Source organism: Macrobrachium nipponense, chromosome 1 (assembly GCF_015104395.2).
Source record: "Macrobrachium nipponense isolate FS-2020 chromosome 1, ASM1510439v2, whole genome shotgun sequence".
In the NCBI taxonomy this organism is placed as follows: domain Eukaryota; kingdom Metazoa; phylum Arthropoda; class Malacostraca; order Decapoda; family Palaemonidae; genus Macrobrachium; species Macrobrachium nipponense.
This window is the reverse complement of record NC_087200.1, coordinates 90,633,220-90,654,874: the sequence shown is the minus strand read 5'-3', so window position 1 is coordinate 90,654,874 and position 21,655 is coordinate 90,633,220. Positions and strand designations below refer to the sequence as shown.

At 36.1% G+C, this 21,655-nt stretch overlaps 1 protein-coding gene across 1 annotated transcript in view; it reads left to right on the top strand.

The window, feature by feature from the left end:
* LOC135219453 (carcinine transporter-like) overlaps positions 1–21,655 on the top strand; it is a 66,645-nt gene that overhangs the window by 23,921 nt on the left and 21,069 nt on the right. The window contains exons 2-5 of the mRNA XM_064256246.1: positions 1,198–1,394; positions 13,766–13,899; positions 16,778–16,940; positions 17,746–17,900. Of these exons, the coding sequence (XP_064112316.1) occupies positions 1,198–1,394; positions 13,766–13,899; positions 16,778–16,940; positions 17,746–17,900 (649 nt within the window). The remainder of the gene's footprint in view (positions 1–1,197; positions 1,395–13,765; positions 13,900–16,777; positions 16,941–17,745; positions 17,901–21,655) is intronic.

Below are 21,655 nucleotides of genomic sequence, written 5' to 3'. Positions count from 1 at the left end.
TGGTCATTGCATATAACCGTTGACTTCACGTCACTAATACTTCTGGAAAACCCCTTAATACAGTACAGTTATTAACAAACTTCCACTTTCATATGAAATAGCTGAACAATTTTTAATGGAAGATTTCAAAAGAGTTACACTCATTTTCTGCTCAGTTGTCAAGGGAGTAAATGTGACTTCGCGGAAAAAAAAGAGAGAAGAGAAGAATTAAGGACTGAATTGAATACAAGAGCGATAGAGCAGGGAGATGAAAAGAATTTAGAAGGGACTCTCAACCTTACGCCTTTTGTTACCTGCATGTGGTGAACCTTTTATGCCAATACCGATTATATTTAACAAACGATTCGAATAGCCAACGATTCATGAATATTGCCTTACGGATACGAAAAGTAGCGGCATTTGCTATATAAGTTAACCTCGTTGCTCTTGCCGGTAAGGTAGGTTATAACAATTATGACGGAAATGCTGTGCTTGCGGAAGTAAAAAAAAAATAAATAAAAGAAAATACACAGGCATACAAAACTGAGACTTGAGGAACATGTAGGAATATGGATCCTGAACGGTCTGTTTGGTATCAGAAGACCGACTGATTTGTGTTACCAGACTGATTGGTTGAATATTTTATGTAAACAGGCTGTGCAACGACTATTTTATTGACATTGTTATTAGATATTTGAGAAAAGGGAGAGTCAGGTTTCCGCGTTGATGACGTCGTCACAAAATAAACGAATGGTGGTATGTGGATGAGGCTGCACTTCCTATTTCGAAAGAGGATGACGCAGATGACAGCTTTGGTTGGAGATAGTGGAGACCAGTTGCAGAGTATTGAGAGTTTGCCATCGTTTGCTGAAGAGAAAGTTTTAGGAATTTATATGGCGAGTTATTTCACTGAAAGTACGAGCAGTGGGAGAAAGAAAGCAACTGCGTCGTGGGTTTTGATGGTACAACGAAAGATGAATTGGTAGTACACTGATTCAGACAGGGTAATAAGTCAGCTGGAAGAAAGAAGAAGAAAAAATGAAAACCTAAAGAAAAAAGGAATACGTAACTTGCTTAATTGGTATTGATGGACGTGCATTACAGTTAATGAAGGTGTATGACAAAGAGAGCAAAGCAGAAACATGAATTATCAGCAACACATTTAATGCGACGGTAAACTGTTGTGGAAGTTAATTGAACTCTTGCTTCTTTTTACAGTTACTGGAGGAAGTTGGCGACACCGGGAAGCATCAGCAATTGCTGTTCTGGCTCTACGTGGTTCCCATCAACTTCCTAATACCGTGGATCGCCCTGGTTCCTATTTTCATGACATCCACCCCGTCACACTGGTGTCATGTACCAGGACAACCTCCAGAGCTCACAGACGAACAATGGAAGAAGCTCACAATACCAAAGTAAGCCCTTCAGCAAGTTTAGTTCTTGTTCCGTATATTCTCCTACCCGATATAAGACTGAGCCTTTGATACATTCTACAATTACTGGTGGGCAGTTAATGTTTCTTTAATATAGAGGCAAGTTATCAATATTCCTAATAAAAATTAATTAACAATATTCAGATCTTTACTCCATCTTTCCGATCCTACTAGGTTAGTTCAAATTCTCAGTATAGGATTTCGGGCAATCCCGCGCCATTGTATTGGTATTTCCGAAGCACTTGACGAAGCCTGACGAAATACTGCCGCTTCCCAAACTGTCTCCTCTTCTCATTATTCGTATTCATCATCAAACTGTCAAGAGATCTGTTGCTTGTCAGTGAGTAGCAGCATCCGTTTCCCGTTTCCTCCATTTTAAGTGAATTTTCAAGGTTCTCTTCTTTCGCCAATTTTCTTCCTCCTGACCAATGGCATTCTCCAGTTTACGTTTATTTTTGCATTTGTCGATGATTTGACAACACATGCCTTCCTCCTTTACTTCCAAGCCAACAAATTTCGTTCGAAATGACTCAAGATTGCTCCCTTTTTTTCCCCCTCTGACAGCAACCATCTTCTAAGTATTACTGAAAGAGGAACTCGTAATTTCGAGTTAAACTTACGCAGAACTACAGTAGATTCACATCAACCGTGCATCTGATGTCTGGGACAGTCCCTTACGACGCTCCTGATTGGCTGTTGATAAGCCAATCACAGGGCTGGAAACTCAGTCTCTCTCGAGAGTTCACATAGGCAGGATGTATGTTTCACCTCTCCCGAGGGATACTTATGAAAGACGTATCCCTCAGGAGAGGTGGAACATACATCCTGCTTATGTGAACTTTCTCGACAGACTGAGAGTTTTCAGCCATGTGATTGGCTTATCAACAGCCAATCAGGAGCGTCGTAAGGGACGGGCCCAGACATCAGATGCACGGTTGATGTGAATCTACTGTAGCTTCTGCAATCCAGCTTTTGCTTTGGATGTTCAGGTTTCTTCAGACAGCCTCGCAAAGGTGATGCGGTTCCGTAGTTCAAATTGTCGAATCTGCTTCATAACGAATTTTTGTTTCGTTTTAGTGGGGATTTTCCTCTCCATATATATACTAAATATTGAAACTGGTCTCGTGGTATTCATTTTTGAACTTTCGAATCACTTTCAGGAATCTCCCTCCCTTTTCTCCTTTCTTGATATTACTGACCCCTTCAATAGGCTTCCTCTGTCCCACAAACAGTCTTACTCCTTCCCTGTCACATCTCTTCTTCCTTAGGGTACCGTCCATCTTCCACCTTTCCGGAGACGGGTCTACGAGTATTCCTTCGACAACAGGTGCCATCTTTTTTCCCTTCGCCCTTTTTCTCTAGAACTGGGCTTCCAAGAACTTTCGGCAGTCAAGCCACCAGGTTTTGTATAGAAAAATAATCACTTTAGTAATTAGAACTGTAAACAGATCTACCGTAAAATAATCCATTGTGCTTGGACTAGTATACAGATTAAATGATTTTATTGGGTGCCAACACGCATTATTGTCGCATCGATTCTCTTCAATGGCGATGATAATACTGATATACTATACCTCCGAATCATCGTGTGCTCTGTTTTGCTCGAGTGACAGGTAAAGGAAGAGTGGCTCTACTGATATCTAAAACATATGGACCGAGACACATCGGTTACACACACACACACACACACAATATATATACACTATATATATATATATATATATATATATATATATATATATATATATATATATATATGTATTTTCCCATTGGGGTCTGGCTCCAGAAGAAATATACCCATATATATTTTAGCCTTCCGGTTGTAAGCAATTATTTCCCACATGAGATTGTTAGTCCTGATTACAACTACCACAGTCACTTCACAACCAGATACCTAATCCAATTCACTGCTTAGAGCAATCAGATGTGTGCATGTGTGAGTAGGAATGGGATTACTTACGTCAACAGGTAGATAAAAAATGAAGGTAAGCTAGAACTTGCATGCTTGGGAACACAAATCCTCAGTCTCTATGTATGTTTTACTTCCTATCTAAAGGTTTTTTTAATTCAACCAATGATGTAATTTCTCAGCCTAGACATCAACGAATAATACTGACATCCTACTTCATGGTATTCTTGAGATTTTATCTTAACCATAAATGTGTCTATGGTCCACAGCTATGGATGTGTGTAGCTTATGCAAAATGCTCAAATAGGTATCATTACCCAGAGCATTACCCATGTGGGTTGTTCGGCAAAATCATCGGCAAACAATGTAAGGAATTACATTTGCATATTTCATTTTATTTTCTGTTTTATTTATCTATTTATTTTTTGCCGAGGTATTTCCTCAAATTACAACTAACAGAAAGTGTGGACGTACCTCAGGCTTTCTTTCCATTATACACTGACCAAAGTGAAAGTGGTCATCCCGGCCTTCAAAACGGAAACAGACTGGACTTGATGGAAATTCCTTATGGTTTCGACAGGCTTCATCTGTAGCTCAGCCACAGATCAGCCTACCCACTGAACTGCAGACTATCTCTTCATGTTTATTTAATTACATATCGAAAATGGGGAGAACCAATGGGAACCATGAGAAAGTCACGACAACCTCAGAAGGGCGATGGATCATCAATAATAAAAAAGGCAAAATTCTGGTTTCATCAGACGTGTATATATATATATATATATATATATATATATATATATATATATATATATATATATGTGTATGTATATATATATATATATATATATATATATATATATATATATATATATACACGTCTGATGAAACCAGAATTTTGCCTTTTTTATTATTGATGATCCATCGCCCTTCTGAGGTTGTCGTGACTTTCTCATGGTTCCCATTGGTTTCTCCCCATTTTCGATATGTAATTTAATAAACATGAAGAGATAGTCTGCAGTTCAGTGGGTAGGCTGATCTGCAGTTCAGTGGGTTAGGCAGAACCAGATAACAATTTGTCCTCGTATCGCAAACACGACTTAGACTTGAAGGATATTTGTCAGAGTCAAAAGGGTTAACAGGCTTCAATTGCCACGTCATGAAATAGAGAACAAGTGTCGTGCGTAAGTTAACACGCACCATCGAAAGATACCATTTTCCTATTATAGATACAGCTTTTTTTTCTGTCTCGCTATATATATATATATATATAATATAATATATATAATGTATGTATATATATATATATATATATATATATATATATACAGACAGGAAAAAAGCTGTATCTATAATAGAAAATGGTATCTTTCGATGGTGCGTGTTAACTTACGCACGACACTTGTTCTCTATTTCATGACGTGGCAATTGAAGCCTGTTAACCCTTTTGACTCTGACAAATATCCTTCAAGTCTAAGTCGTTTGCGATACGAGGACAAATTGTTATCTGGTTCTGGCAAACTCGATATACCAGAGCAATCCGTCATCGTGATCATTGTGTTTGTCTGTTTCTTGAACGCAAAAGCATTATATTTAGGTCGCACAAAACCTAGCTCCTCTATTAGTACAAAAGAGAAATCATCAGCAATGACTATTCCAAGTCCGGATTACCGAAATCCACATGGTATATTAGCTGGCCTTCAGAAGCACACTTTGTGAAATGTGTAAAAGCTCCTTCAGGACAATCATTATATAAACGAGAATTCGCCAAAGGTGAAATGATGGAATACTTTAGTTTACCAAGGAAAGGGATAAAGAGAGCAAGATGGGTATTCGGCACATTTTCGGGGGACTGGCATAGTTATACAAGCTACTTAACTTAACACAGATCGAATAGCAACAGGCAACATTCAACGCCTCCAATCATGAGCATAACCTAAGTGGAAGTGGCCCCAATAACCTTCCGACTAATTCACACAAAATGACAGCATTTCATACGACGGATACAATTTATTCTGTATTTCCATATAACGCTCCTCTCACATCTCTCGGCTATTGAAGCTCCAGTGAAAACGCATCCACTTGTTGCCAGTTATGAAAACATTTACTCTTAATAATAAAAATGGTCGCTGCATAATTTGACTGCGTCTAAGGAAACGCAGTGTCACTGCTGAGACATAACAAAAGACTGTTACAATTAAAATTTTATCGACTTAATGAAGAATCAAGAAACGCAGTGAGAAAACGTATGTGGATTCAAGGGAACAATCAGCGGACGGCAGAACTGGCAGACTAGAGGACTATTAGAGTACTGTACCTAACATTGAATCTCCCACATCTTCAATATTTCATGTCCTCTTCAATGATGCACTGGATCTTATCGTCCATAATATTAATAGTCACAAACAAAAACGAATATCGCGGATTTGCACGTATGTACTGATCACTGTTTCTCACATGTGTGGGCCTTTCATTATACTGTACACCATCATACACTATTGAACAACTGCACGAAGTCCTTAGAATGAAATCAAGGTTACGCAAGTAATTTACTCCTGCATATTCTAGTTAGCGTGAATTCATCTCTCCTAGCATTTTAAGCTTGTTGATGTTATAATAATAATAATAATAATAATAATAATAATAATAATAATAATAATGTGTTATCAAGATCATGTTCAACTCCTGGGTGGCCACTCCTACGACCTCCTTTTGTTCTCGAGTAAAGGCTTCGACCACAAAAGCTGCCCTATGGGAACCAAGAGGTGGAGGGCGGTTCTTTGCAAATAGGAGTGAAGGCCAGTCCTCTTCTTTCTCCTTCAAGTGGCGAGGGTCGTCCTGCTTCGAGTGGCTCGAAATGAGCCTCAAGTTACTGCCGAGTGTCTTGTCGGCAGATGATTATCTCTCAAATGGTTTGTATTGTGTTAGATCTGCGGCGCTGTCAGCAGTTCAGGTCTCTGGCATATTTCTTGTTCGACAACGCTCGCGCTCTTCTTTATCATGTACTGTAGCACAATGCATATTCTTGCCACCGCTCTGTTGTATTCTTGTATTTGTCAATGCATGCATTTTCGAAAACTTACTTTCAAGTTTATTAATGCAGCTGCTCAGCTTTCCAAGTCGTGCAATTTGATGTACTACAAAGAGGCGGAAAATTTTACAATATCGTTTATGGAGAAACAAATCCATGTATATGAACATACATTTAAAGGTAGATCTTTACAGAAAGCTTTCGGGAAACTGTTCGATTCCCCCTTTCAATCGAAAAGTTCCGAAAGCTTTCTGTACAGATTATCTTTAAATATATGCACATATACATACATAACTGCGGTTTTGTTTTGCCATTTCAAGACGCATGCTACTAAGAGTATTTTTAATATTCTTTATATTGTCACGCAGCTGCACAAGTGACGTTGCATAAAAGCCCTTTCTTTCGAAGTTATACAATACACGAGGCAACAGGTTCTAAGGTTTCACTTGAGCATAATGCTACGTGATTATGTTGATGTGATCATAAGAACATTGAGCACGAAATTCTTGCAAAGGAAGACTAAAAAGCTTTTCAAATTCACGGAGAAAAGATGGCTGCGCAAACATGACAAAATTGAAAAAATCCTGCTCTATAGTGACAAAGTTCGATATGTTATAAAAATAGTCCAGGTGTAAAGGCAATATATATCGAAAGTGACGTTGCATAAAAGTCCTTTTTTTCCAGCTGTTATATAATACACGAGGCGACAGGTTCTAATCATTATACCTTCACGCAGATACAATACATAAACTCCTTAGAACTTGCGAGCAAAAAAAAAAAAAAAAAAAAAAAAAAAAAAAAAAAAAAAAAAAAAAAAAAAAAAACTTCCGATCGACGTATTAATCACGCCATTACCACACCTGAAGGATTTACTCTACTGAAACTACGAGTACTTGATCGGCAGCATCCTCGCTCACCAAGCAAAAGGGGCCCAGGTTCGAATCCTGAGCGATAACAACAAATGATCCTCTTGAATTAGTTATGAAAAGGGGAGCTGGCCTGAAGATAAGTGAAGATTTGTGGACGATAAAGCACAACACATACAAGTGGAGGGACATAACATACTCTATATATATATATATATATATATATATATATATATATATATGTATATAACCTCTACTTTGGGAATTTAACCTTAGGGGAATTATAACTGATAAACGATTAGGTACCTGGGATATTCGAACCCCGGCAGCACTACAGATCGTCGACTTTCAGTGACGGTAACCATTTGGTTGTCAAGAGAGAGATATATAAGCTGATTCCGACTCTGCTGTTTATATGCCAATCGAATACAGTTTTTTGTACCTAAGAGTCGATATCAACCCACCTCCACCATGATAGCTGATTGGTACGTTTGAAACTTAGCTATCCACGAATTTTCGTCACATACACCGTGACTGTTTGTGTGTGTGTGTGTTTGTTTGTTTGTTTGGTGTTTCTACGTTGCATGGAACCAGTGGTTATTCAGCAACGGGACCAACGGCTTTTCGTGACTTCCTAACCACGTCGAGAGTGAATTTCTATCACCAGAAATTCACATATCTCACACCTCAATGGAATGCCCGAAAATCGAACTCTTGGACACCGAGGTGGCAGGCCTAGACCATACCGATCACGCCACTGAGGCGGTAGTGTGTGTGTGTTAATGTTATAAACCCTTAAAAGTTTTGTCTCGTGTACTTTACCAGTTGAAATAAGAAATTGAATTCCTTCAACTTCTTGTCCTTCGTCAAGTGAATAACATCCGCTTATACTATGTGAATATCCGGTAACAATGCAGTCTCCCCTTGGAAAAAGAATTTTGTTTGTGTATTGGAGAGAACATCCTGTCATTACCCGGTGTGATGCAACTGCAAACGACTTTATGTCTTATAGCTGGGCTGATGTCAGATGTGGTAAATTTGTTAAAATAAATAACAATAATTTATCTCCAGAGTTTAAATTCAAAAAAGCATATTTGATCCTTCTCTCGCCAATTGCCGGAACTTTTCCTCGTATCATATTTCGTACTTAGCTATGTGGTCAGGAAATGGTGTATTTAACTTAATTAAAACTTTATTCTTTGGCACAGGAGACTCCTCTTGTTTAATCAAAGTATATATAAGTAAAACGTACTTATTTTCATACAAACATATTTTCTTTAATACACACACACACACACACACACACACACACACACACACACACATATATATATATATATATATATATATATATATATATATATATATATATATATATATATTAATTCTTAACTTCTCCACATCCTCACTTTTTTTTATAAGATTACCCACGTGGGGAATACATGAGACTTTCACCTTCTCTGGCCTGACTCGACCCAACGAAAATTTTCCAGCGAAAATGTGCTAACTCACTTTACTACGAAGACAGTTCTCAATTCAGTTCTCCTCGTGCATACTCGAACTCAGAAGCATTTTACTTGAGATGACTTTTACCCAAAACAAAACTGTAGGGAATCGTGAAGTAAAGACTGGACTGTCACTGCTACAACTACACATACTACATACATACATATTATAAATAGTATTATATGTGTCCTTTATATATATATATATATATATATATATATATATATATATATATATATATATATATATCTATATATAAATATATATATATATATATATAGTATATATATATATATAATATATGATATATATATATATATATATATATATTATATATATATATATACATATATAATTATATATATATATATATATATATATATATATATATATATATATATATATATATATTATATATATATATTACACAGGCAGTCCCTGGCTATCAGCGGTCTCAGTTATTGGCGATCCAGTTTAACAGTGCTTGTCTAGCACCATAAAATCGGCGATTTATGGTGCCGTAAGGTGCTGATAAGAGAGTTATGGCACCATAAACATACCTAACAGAGGCCCCGTTAACCGAAACTTGGTGCCATTAGCACCATAAATTGATGAGTTTCAGTTAATGGTGGTTTTCACTTATCAGCGCCCTGCCAATAACGGAACCCCAGCCGATAACTGAGGACTACCTGTATGTTATGTATGTATGTAGTATATATATGGTACATAATATGTATGGATATATATATATATATATATGCTATATAAACTATATATATATATATATAATATATATGTTGATATATATATCTATATATATATCTATATATATATATATATATAATATACTATAAAATATTATATTAGGATATAACATATAAAATAGGCTTTAAAGCAAAAAGTAACCTTCTATCCATGACTATAAATTTCGATTAAGAACAAAAACATCAAAACTTCTAATAACGGAATTAAAACTAATCATTAATATCTGTCAAAGATAAACAGTATTAGTCATCATTTCCGAATTATAAATAATTATTTAAAGGAACATCATAAGTTAATGCAGACTGATTTTAATTTACAATACAAGTTTCTCTTCTATAATGAATCTGAGTAAGGTAACTTCGCTTTGTTGCTGAATATTTTGAGAATGCAGCAATAAACAGTAAAAAAAACCAACAAGCTTCTTTCTTTCTTCAGTTGACATTCCAGACAAGGCTGTCAATATAACTGTCCTTTCACTGTCCAGTAAATTTTTTGTCCTTGATAAAAATTGCCCTGTCTGATAAGTGATAAGTGGGACAGAGAGTTTCACTCTATGGGCGACAGACAAGATGATGGGGAAGGTCAAGAGGCGTTCATTTAATATAATCGAAATTAGTAAGTGGGACAGAAAATGTATTAAGTCTCTCTCTCTCTTGGGTGTGAAGAAATTTACATGAAAGAGTGTTAGTCATGAAGACTCAATAGAAACCTAAAAGGTAAAATGGAATCCTGAACAGCAATGAGATATAGGAATATACTTGGTGCAAATTTTGGTTTTTTGTTTGTTTGTTTGTATGGTGTTTTTACGTTGCATGGAACCAGTGGTTATTCAGCAACGGGACCCAACGGCTTTACGTGATTTCCAAACCACGTCGAGAGTGAACTTCTATCACCAAAAATACACATCTCTCACACCTCAGTGGAATGCAGGAGAATCGGTTACCGAGTCCTGGCTTAGACTTACTAAGAGATTTCGAATTCCAGATATCCAATCATCCTCTTCTTACGCTCTCAAAACTCAACCCTGCCAAGAGACTCGAAAGTCCTTTACTATATCTATTCAAGATTCCTTTTACCTCAAAAATTGTGATCCTCTTGACTTTTTTCCTTCGTGTGGCATATCATCGAAAGAGGCTAAAATACATTTTAATTTAGCATTCAATATAGAGAACTTAAAATTTTTGAATTCCCAGTCTGTCATTTATTCTTAACATTTCATTACGAGAAACTTCAATTTCAAGAAGGCGAAACTGAAGCCAGGCTTTAACAGAATTCTTTCCCGTCTTTACAAACGTGTTTCAATGAAAGGTTAAGAATATATAGAATCAATTCATTACATTCACCAAAATTATGTATAACAGCCACAATGACCTCTCTAAATATATCTTAATTTAAAAAGAGATACTTTTCCAATAAAAGCCTTTCAATCGAAAAGGAGTTTCTTCATGTAAGCCTTTTTCAATTTCAAGGCTTGAATTGCATCCCAAAATATCAAGATATCAAGAGTAATACATCAAAATCATATGAGTTAAAATTTGTGCCAAACCATCGGAAAAAGTTCGGGACATGTCCTAAAGAGGCTCACACATGAGTATTAGCCTGGGGGTCCCATCCAACGGGGAGGTCCGACTGGCATTTCTCGTCGGCAAGACACCTTTTCCTAGGAAAGCATGACCAGAAGAACCCCTTTTGCGATGGAGGTTAGCTTCCCCAGTCAGCTACCACCCGAGGCCTCTCCCAAAAAAGTATTGAAGGCAGCTTTGCCTTCTCTGGGGACAAGACCTGGAGGTTCCCACATTGCCAAGAGCACCATCTGGGCCTGCCCTTCCTTGATGAGGCAAGGGGACTCTTTCTGGCTGGGTGTTTGATCCTTGGGGCTACCATCCTTATATAGAAAACCCAGGGCCCTTGCCTAGCCAGGTGGCCCAGCCCCCTGGTGATACTTTTCACACGGTATCCTGACTCTCGGTGAGTTGGTATGCTCTACCAGGGAGGACAACAGATTAGTATCGACTTTTGAAACTATAAAAGAAAAAGAAAACACACTCACACACATTAGAGAACAAATATATTCAGAAGCACATGCAGTCAGTTTCAGAACGTCATGCTCCCTCTTCACACTGAAAAAGGAGCATGACGTTCTGAAACTGTACGTGCTTCTGAATATATCTGTACTCCAATTTTTTTCAAGCTCTAACAATGACCCATGGTGTAGCCATAGATGTTGGTATAAAGGATGACATTACTGATCCTACCTTTTGCATAGACGCATTTTTTAATGCGTTTAATTCACCAAAACAGAAAATTTTAATGTCCTTTTCTACCACTTTGGTCAAGCACTATCTTTTTCGTTCTGTTATAGACTTTACAGGTCCCATTCTATGCCCTGCGATGCTGTTTGGTCACTATTTACTATCAGACACGGAAGCTAATATTATTTTATTGATGCCTGTCGGATCTAAAATAGAATAAATTTTCTCCTTTCGAATTCCTCCTGTACTTTTACACACGAAACAGACAAAATATTCTACTTATATTACGATATTGCTGTAACACAATAGGGCAAATTTTGTCCAAAATGATTTTTCTAAATCATCCACTTTGTGTACAGCCTACTGCAGCTCACAACATGAGTGGTCTTGTAAATTGCAACTTTGTACATACCATGTTATGCTTCTTGGTCTCTGCCATATAGATTTCCTAAAGCTAATCGAGTTACATTTTCATTACAGTTAGCAATTTTAATTCTTCTTGAAAAATGAACCACGAATGCCACTAATATTAGCGTTGAAAAATTAACTGTCAATACAATACCAAACTTTCATTATATAGCTGCATACTACTAACATCAAAATAAACAAGTTAGGAAACAAATGTAACATTATAAAGGATAACGAATATTGGACTTGGATTTAATAATAAAAATTTAACATTCTCGGTGCACCGAAATAAGACTTCAAAAGAGTTTATAAAGTACTTTAGATAATGCCAATTAGGTATTTATTCTGATAGCATGAACAATAATTCTAATAAATAAATAAATAAATAAATAAATAAATAAATAAAATGCATTTAGCGTCACAATAACGGGCTTTTTGATTAATCTCACTCAAGTTAATATTATCGAAAAAGTCTTAACAAGGTTATTTGACGTCATTCCTTTTGGCTAAATGTTAAGTATTTCTGCTTTACTTTCTACTCAGGCCCGGAAAAATTAATTTGTCTCCTAACAAGTATGCGCATTATATATATATATATATATATATATATATATATATATATATATATATATATATATATATAGTATATATAGTATATATATATGTATATATATATATATATATATATATATATATATATATATATATATATATGTGTGTGTGTGTGTGTGTGTGTGTGTGTGTGCGTGCGCGTGCGCGCGCATTTCTATAATATAGATTTTATATATATATTATATATATATATATATATAATAATAATAATATATAATACATACATATATATATATATATATATATATATATATATATATATATATATACATAAGTACACACATTATACAAAATCCTCGAACTCACAGAAGACTGACGGTCTCCTAAACAAAGAATATCAGGCCACGATTGCTTTGAGAGTTTTACAATTGCTTTTCATCAGGAGATATGACTACAGACGTCCAGCCAGAGCCTGTCACTGCTTGATTTATGATAACGTATTTCACATCCATTTCTGGGAGCAAAGAAAGAAAGATGTCAGTTATATGAGTTGATGTAAAGAGAAATTCGAGATTATTGATGTTATTTCAAAGCAGTGTGTTACAGAATTTATTTTAAATATTTTTTCTAGGAGTTTCTTACACTATTTTCTATGCATGATTTATATGATTATTGTCTATACTGATTTGAAGAACTTGTCACTCAAACATTCGGTCTGCGAGTTTCATTTGCTCACTAATAAAGAACATGAACTTCTTGGAGGGTAGAATTGTGAATGTTTGCAGTTCATGCACATAATTTTCAGTGTAACAGTATCAAAGACACAGCTTTCCACTAATATTAAACTTAAGTAGTTTTATCTTTTTCACATACTAAAAAATATGGATTTAATTAAACTTCTCTAAAGTTAAGAAAGAGTAAAGAAGTATGTCTGAAAATGACTTAAATGATATGGCTACCAATATATCTCTCTATACCTTGGCTCTTTATGATGTTGGCGAAATGTCACAGCATCTTTGTTTTTTATTTGTCCCATTATCTAAACATTTGACCTCGTACAACAGGGAGATCACTGACGGGGAAGAGAGCTTCAGCCAGTGCCAACAATACAACGTGACCTGGGATGACCTGAGCTCTCTCAATCTGACTGACATCGACAGTTTGGTACCTACATTCAATCAATCATATGGAATCATTGGTAAGGCAGACATCGTTATCATTTGAACTGTGTGCCATTTGGCAAATAACGTTAAAAGAACTCATTACAATCTATTCAGTATTATTGGAAAATGAGAATTCAATATGATACATGGCAGAAACAAAACCATGGACGATTGAATTTGACAATAGATTCAGTAACGATAACAGAATACTGGATTTTGCAAGAAATCTAATATGACTTTTAACTGAATTTTCGTAGATTCTTAGTTATTAGGTGAAGGTATAATACATTCAATTACATTAAAATGCATTGAAAAATATAGTCAAATAAGTGACAAATTAATTTCTCACAAAGAAACTTAAGCAAATATTTTCATGAATCCTAAGTTTTTAGCATCGTTTGCGAGTTACAGCAAACCCCTTCCGCACCAACAGTTGTAAAGAACTTGTAGTGGAAAAAATTTAACTTTAGGTGGGGAACTGATAACAACTGTAGTAACGGTGATGGAAATATCACATAAAAGCACTACGTATGCAATCATCGCCATCTTGAACTGTGTCAATTCAAGACGGAGGTGATGCAATCCGATGAATATGCCTCACATTGTTTAAAAAGTTTTAACGTGTCAAATACGAACGAAAACCAACAAGAATCATATGCTATCAGAAAATGAACATGACATGCATACAACTACCACGAGAATCATAATTTAATGTTGCTGAAAAAATATCGTTATTGGATAACGGTTTCTAAACTATCGTTACTTTGCGAACACTGTCAAAGGGCACAGGGAAGTTGAAACCTATTGCTACAAACAGTGAAGGTCAAGTACCCATCTAACCTACAAATTTTGCCAAATACAGCAGCTAACCTTAAATCAAGGTCAAAGGTTGATGCTTTTCTGCATTCCCCTAATGTCGTAGGATGGTTTGGGTGGGGATAAAATTTAATGAATTCAACAGAATTTCCTGTATTGTCTGCCTCCCCCCCCCCCCCCCCCCGTGTTTTTTATCATACACCTAGCACCATAGAAAACAAGGAACAAACTAACACAAAGAGTCAAGGTGGAACTGGAAATTCACGAGTAAAAGTGGAGTCTAACAGAAAACAAATTTCTAAAACTTCGAACGTGGTAGAAGTGATGATGGATACCATGCAGCAATGTGTAATCCGTATTATCCAGGTGGAGCACAACTGCACATGCGCAATATTTTTATGGAATATACTCAACGATCAAACAGCTAAAGCCTGAACAGAATAAAATAAAATATAAATACAACTTCAAGGTCCCTACTGCTCTATTAACCAATAAATTTTTCCTTATCACCAAATTATTCCATACCTCAGTCATGATTCAACCATTAGCCTCCATACCCACGACTTGGCGAGGAAATTAATTTGTGACATAATATGAATCAAAACCCACCTTGACTAATTTAAACTTGATTTACAATTTATGAATCTGGTTCATATTAACAACCCGATATTGTCTATACAGATTCTGACTCAAGCTAAACGCTGTATCATTGAAATTAATGTGAATCAAATACCAGATGATGTAAGACAGTGAAAGAAATACTACGAATTATTTACATTTATGCAAATTCTGTATAAAATAAGGTTGAATTTTCCTAAACAAATGCAAACTTATATGAAAAATAAGAATACAGAATTGTTATGCATTTATATATATATATATATATATATATATATTATATATATATTTATATATATATATAGTAGGTATATATATTATTAAATCTATATATATATATATATAATTATTATATATATATACATATATTCTAGATTCTAATATATAGATAAATGGTATATATATATATATATATATATCATATTATATTTTATATATATATGTAACTATATATAGTTATGTATATGTATGCATATATCTATATATATATATATATATATAATATATATATAATTAGATATATATATATATATAAATATATATATAGAGTATATATATCTATATAATATATATTATAATTATATATATATATCATAATATATAATTATACTCTATATATATAACCACATTACTATGAATTGCACATATGGAGTCATAAATAACTTCAAATTATACGGAAGATTTAAACAAAATATTGGTTAGCAATGTATTTTCTGAAGTGATGAATTGGCTACATAATTATAATTGGAATTTATTCGATTATTGAGGATATGTAGATTTTAATATAGGTAAGGGACTGTAAAGTATAAAATGAAATATATTCAAAAGACTTCTGAAAAGTTCGATTAAAAGGTGCAATGATGAGTTATATTTACAGACTTAATGAATTAGATGTTATATTAAGTGGACAGATGTCATACTAACTCTTATCACTAGTGATGGGAAATCAAACAAGAAATTTGATAGTGTATGTGGCGGTACTCATTACGTAAAATTTTGAAGAAAATACTGTTTATGGGGTAGAATAATTTTGTTATTAGAAATTTAACATCTTTGTCATTTCAGAGAAACAACTTTGGGTTTTGTGAAAGTTAAAGAAAAGAAATTAATATAATATACAGAATCTAGGCCAAAGGCCAAGAGCTGGGGTCTATATGGTCATTCCTCGCTGAAACGGAATTGACAATAAGAAGGTTTAACAGGTGTAACAGGAGGGAAACCTCGCAGTTGCACTATGAATCAATTGCTAGGAGAGGGTGGAGAGTAATATGGAAGAAAGAGGATATGAACGGAGGCATAGTAAAAGGAATGAATAGGGTTGCACTACCCCACTACGGGAGTCAAAGTCATAGTGACCGCATTTCACTTCTAATAAAAACTAAAAACTGTATAATGCTAACTATAAACTTTAATATAAATTTCAGCTCTCTTTCTTTAAAAATCGAAAGAATTTTTGCATTGTTCCGATTCTCAATTCAGGATGTCAGGCCGGATGGGACTACGACCATACCGACTACGATTCCACACTGAGCATAGATCAAAACTGGGTCTGCGACAGCACCTCTTTAGCAGCTAACTGGCAGTCGATCGGAGTTGCTGGAAATGTTATTGGAACGTTTATCTTCAATACACTTTCCGATCTGTAAGAGTAGTACCTTAATGGATTTGGTATTTTAATTTTGAGTAGTTAGTTTTCAGTTCACTGTCAGACCTGTATCCCAAAAGTTTCCGCATTTCTAATGATGTGTGATTCAGTTTACAGGCCACAGTTTTCCAATGAGAATTCAGTTTTCACAGTTACTAGGGTTAATCAATCGGTTATCTCCAAACTTTAGTCAAAGTTATAAATGTACAATGAAAGGACAAGTAACTTGACATGTGCAAATCAAGGTTTATATGAACCATGAAGTGTATACAAAAATTTCTATTCCAATGAGACTTTGGAATAGAATTTTTTCTATATACCTCATGGTTCATATAATGAGACATCGGTGTTATGAAACTAGATGTTGTGATGCTAGTTTTAATAGACACAATCAATTCAATGAGATATGCCTGATGTAATTTTCTTATGTAGAAAAACTAATGTAACGGACTTCATGCAACTGCCATACTGATGCAATCTATGCACGTATTAGTGGAAGAACAGAATTTTTTGTTGTTGGTTTGGTAGATTATATCCAATGATTTAATTACAGCATCCAATCAAAACGTCGAAATTGAATTGACCTCAAGCTATAGTAAACATGGCAAGCAATCACTACTGTAATATTAATATGATTTGTCTTTTAACTACAACATTAAACTCGCAGCAGTAATTTTGGTTTTACTAGAATACTTGCATTCTTTTGATTATAGTTGAATAGAATAAGGAAGCAGCAAAATTTCAGAAACTTTTATAAGAACATATACATACAAGTAGTGTATATCTGTACTACTCTTTCCAGACTGGGTCGGCGGCCTGTGTTCGTTGTGGCAGTGATGATATTTGCTGTATTTGGCATCGTGCGCTTGTATGTGACTTCATACATGTGGATAATGACTACCATGTTATTAGCATCCCTTTCCTTCCCTGCTGTTCTGGAGTTGCCACTGATAATAGGTATGACCCAATCATACCACATATATCAATCGTTTGAGATTTATGTTCCCTCCAAAATTGTATGTATGCACACAAACACACACACACACACACACACACACACACACACACACATATATATATATATATATATATATATATATATATGTGTGTGTGTGTGTGTGTGTGTGTGTGTGTGTAATTGTAATAGTCAAATGCCCTCTTAAATTCTCGTGCTCAGGTCGGCAACGCAACCTCATCATGATTATGGTACCGCGGGGTCGTTTCCTGCTAGCGGACATCATGATCTTTTCATATTTCTTTGAACTTGGATCTTAAGGCTTTGTAGTGACAAGCGCGTCCAAAAAAGAACTGCGAATAATTCGAAATTCATGAGGGCACTGTGGCTATTACAATTACATATGTATCTGGTAAAAGTACCAGTAGATTCTATAAAATATATACACTGAATTACTGAATATGGTAATCTCTCTTGAGTCTTGACTACCTGGATTAAGAGCCAAGGCCCTTCAGATAATGGTGAAATCCAGATAAGGGTGAGTAAAAAAAATCTAGGGGCATTCAAGAGCAACTCTGTACCTAATCTCAACTGAAAAGAACTAAATATGCTTATACAACATCCATCACACTTTAAACTGATAAATCTATAGAAAAAGCAATTATCTATTTTTCCATCACATCTGAAACATAATGTACTGCATAAATACACTTTGAAAAAAAAAGCAACACCTTTCTCTCCCTCTGTCGCTCTCTCTTGTAAATTACACACAACTCAGTGGGTAAGTAGCCTAACTGTGCTTACCCATAGCTTTCCATGGTTTTATCATTATTAATATATTTTTATACTTCAACTTTCTTATTCATTGTTACCATATTGTATTACCATACACAAGATAAAAAAATTTTAATATGTGAACTACTGACCTAGGATAGGACTACTACAGCTGCATTAAAGATATAGGTAATGAAACTGATATTTTACTTATGAAACTGATATTTTACTTACTGAGTCCAATTATATTGTATTTTTATCATTTTATAAAACATTGTAAAATGTATACAAAAAAGATCATCCACCATATGCATTTAGTATATATGTACAGACAACCCCCCACATTCGCAGACTCCAGATTCGCAGTCTCACATATTCGCGGATTTCTCTCTGGAACACAGACCCCCATTATTCGCAGGAAATTCGTCTATTCACGGTATTTATCTTCAAGAAATATCCACAAATTCCTGTTTTTTTATCAATTTCATCATAAAATGCACTTTTTGTGATAAAACTATTAAAAAAAGCCAGGTATCGTGTAAGGTATTGTTGAAAAATAACCTATTACTTTACAAAGTCAGGGGAAACAAATCATATTTAAGGTTACCCAATCCCTGGGATTTCCCCAGACCTCATCACCTTCTGACACCACAACTAGTCAAGCCCTGTAAAGTGGCCCCTGTAAGGACTGTGGTGCCTTCAGTCTCTAAAACGCTGGATTTCATGCCTGCCTAAAACATGGTACCTCTACCAAGCATGTCAACTTGATAAGTGGCAAGTCCGCCATGCATATTTCTGACAATCCTCACCCTGAGAAGGTGGAGACTTATAAACTGTCTCAGTGGTGCCCCTTAATGGCTATAACTCACCAATCAAGCTGCAGGGTATGGTGGATGCTGCCTCAGATATCTGTCTAATTGACCAGTCCTGTGTGTCAGCCTATGCCAGCCACTGTAGACAAAACAATTCATTGGACGATGACTTGGGAAGAGGACCATGTCATACATATCCATTCCCACTGTTAAGCTCCAGGTCTCAACACCTTGGGGTCCTCAACCTCACTGCATTGTTGTGTTGAGTAAAATTAGGCACGAAATAGAATTTATGTTGGGATGAGACTTCTCTGGGGATCTTCTTTCCCAACTCCCCTCCTTTGCCTGGTTACCTCCACAAGGGAGGCATCGACTGTAGCATCACATAACAGGAGCACAGCCACCATGAAAGGCATGCCACCATCAGCAGAATCACCCTACATCTGCTGAAGTGGTCGACAGAGGAGGCACTCCCAGTGCAAATCAATGCCAAGTCCTCCCTCTTCTCGAAAAGAAGACCATCAAAAACTTCCTCCCTCACAACAAAAGGAAGCTAACAAAACTCAGGAACACTTTAAGACATGCAAACTGAAAGGGCAATCCAAAAATTGGTTGGGATGCCCTAACAAGCAATACACAGCGATCACCAAAACCAGAAACGTTCCGGGAGGTTCTGACCTCACCCTGGGACAAGAATCTCTGTTTCAGCACAACTCAGGCTCACCTTGGGGTTTTGCACCCACTGGGTCCCTCGTCAGGCACACCTGAGCATAGATCGCTGCCAGTGCCACTTGAGTACCATGAGTAATGCCAGTCTCCGTCCTATACAGATGTTGAGCCAGTACCAGATTTAAACCCTATGCCTGGCTCTGACTTGGTGTCAGTGCCAGTGCACAATGCTTTTCCATCATAAAGTGATCCTGGCACTTACCCAGAGGAAGTTGCCTGTGTGAACTCTGGTTAAGAGAACTCATACATAGCGTTCTAGTCAAGATCATTTATGGTAGTAGTAGTAAACCTTTGTAATTTTAATGAATCTTAAATTTGATAAGACTGTAAGGATACAAAAACATTATCCCATATATCAGAGCCATTGAGCTCATGACATGCTTAGCAAAGTACCTCATGTAGGAAAATATAATAGGTTGCTTGTGTACCTTTCTTATGGGTTCCACTAACCAGTAACTAGATGGAGTGAGAAAACTGTTCTCTAGCTTTGAAAGCTGAAGGACATGTCCTAGCCATCATGCATGGTGTTGCACTCATCAACCCTTCAGGTTACTTATCTTAACATATTTGTGTGTGTCCTAACCGAAGAACTTTGTGATTTATAATAATATTGCATTATAGTTAGATCAGCCCCTTAGATTGGTGTTGTGGCAGCATGATAATATGTCATATACTAATAATGTGGAACTGTACCTTTAAAATTTGCCTAGGAATGCACTGACACTGTCCACTGAGACAGACAGCTAAACACCTGCAGAAACCTGAGATTAGTGTTAGGGAACTTACATTAAGCAAGCTAATGAGGCTTGTATCCCCACCCTTGCATTTAGGTAGATCACGTTAGTTAGCCGCATTACATGGGCAAGACCCAACCAGGGAGCAGCTTGTCTTAGTACAGGCCTTCATGCATGAAAGGGAGTGAATGCATGTTTATAAGGGGAGTTGTAACAAAAATATGCTGCTCTCGTCTCTCTAGCCCCTTAACATAGGGATAGGATTTCAATACACTAGGGAGTAGGGACCCAGGGCCTATAGTATACAGCTCGTTGGCAGTGTCCTCGATGCTTGAGAGAAAGGTTGGTCAGGGAAAAAATGAGATTAGTCGTGGGGGGAAATAAGCATGCCAGTACTCATTTTAGATACTCTTGTCCCAAGAACTTTATTTCTGCAAACTCCTTTCTACTGGTCTTAATTGTTTTTCAGGAAAGCTGGCAATCTTCTCTCTTAATCCCTTGCTCCATACGGGGACTGAAGGCATGAATATAAATGAATAAAGAAGCAAGGCACAATCACAAAAGTCTGTGCTCAGCTCTTGACCAAGCAACGCCTTTCCTCCTTTGCCCTATCTCTGGTTCATAGTCCTTTGCTCTGGCACAACTACATGTGCTTTTAGGGTCACAAACTACCTTGGCTTCAAGTCGCCCCTAAGTTGTTAAAGGAAG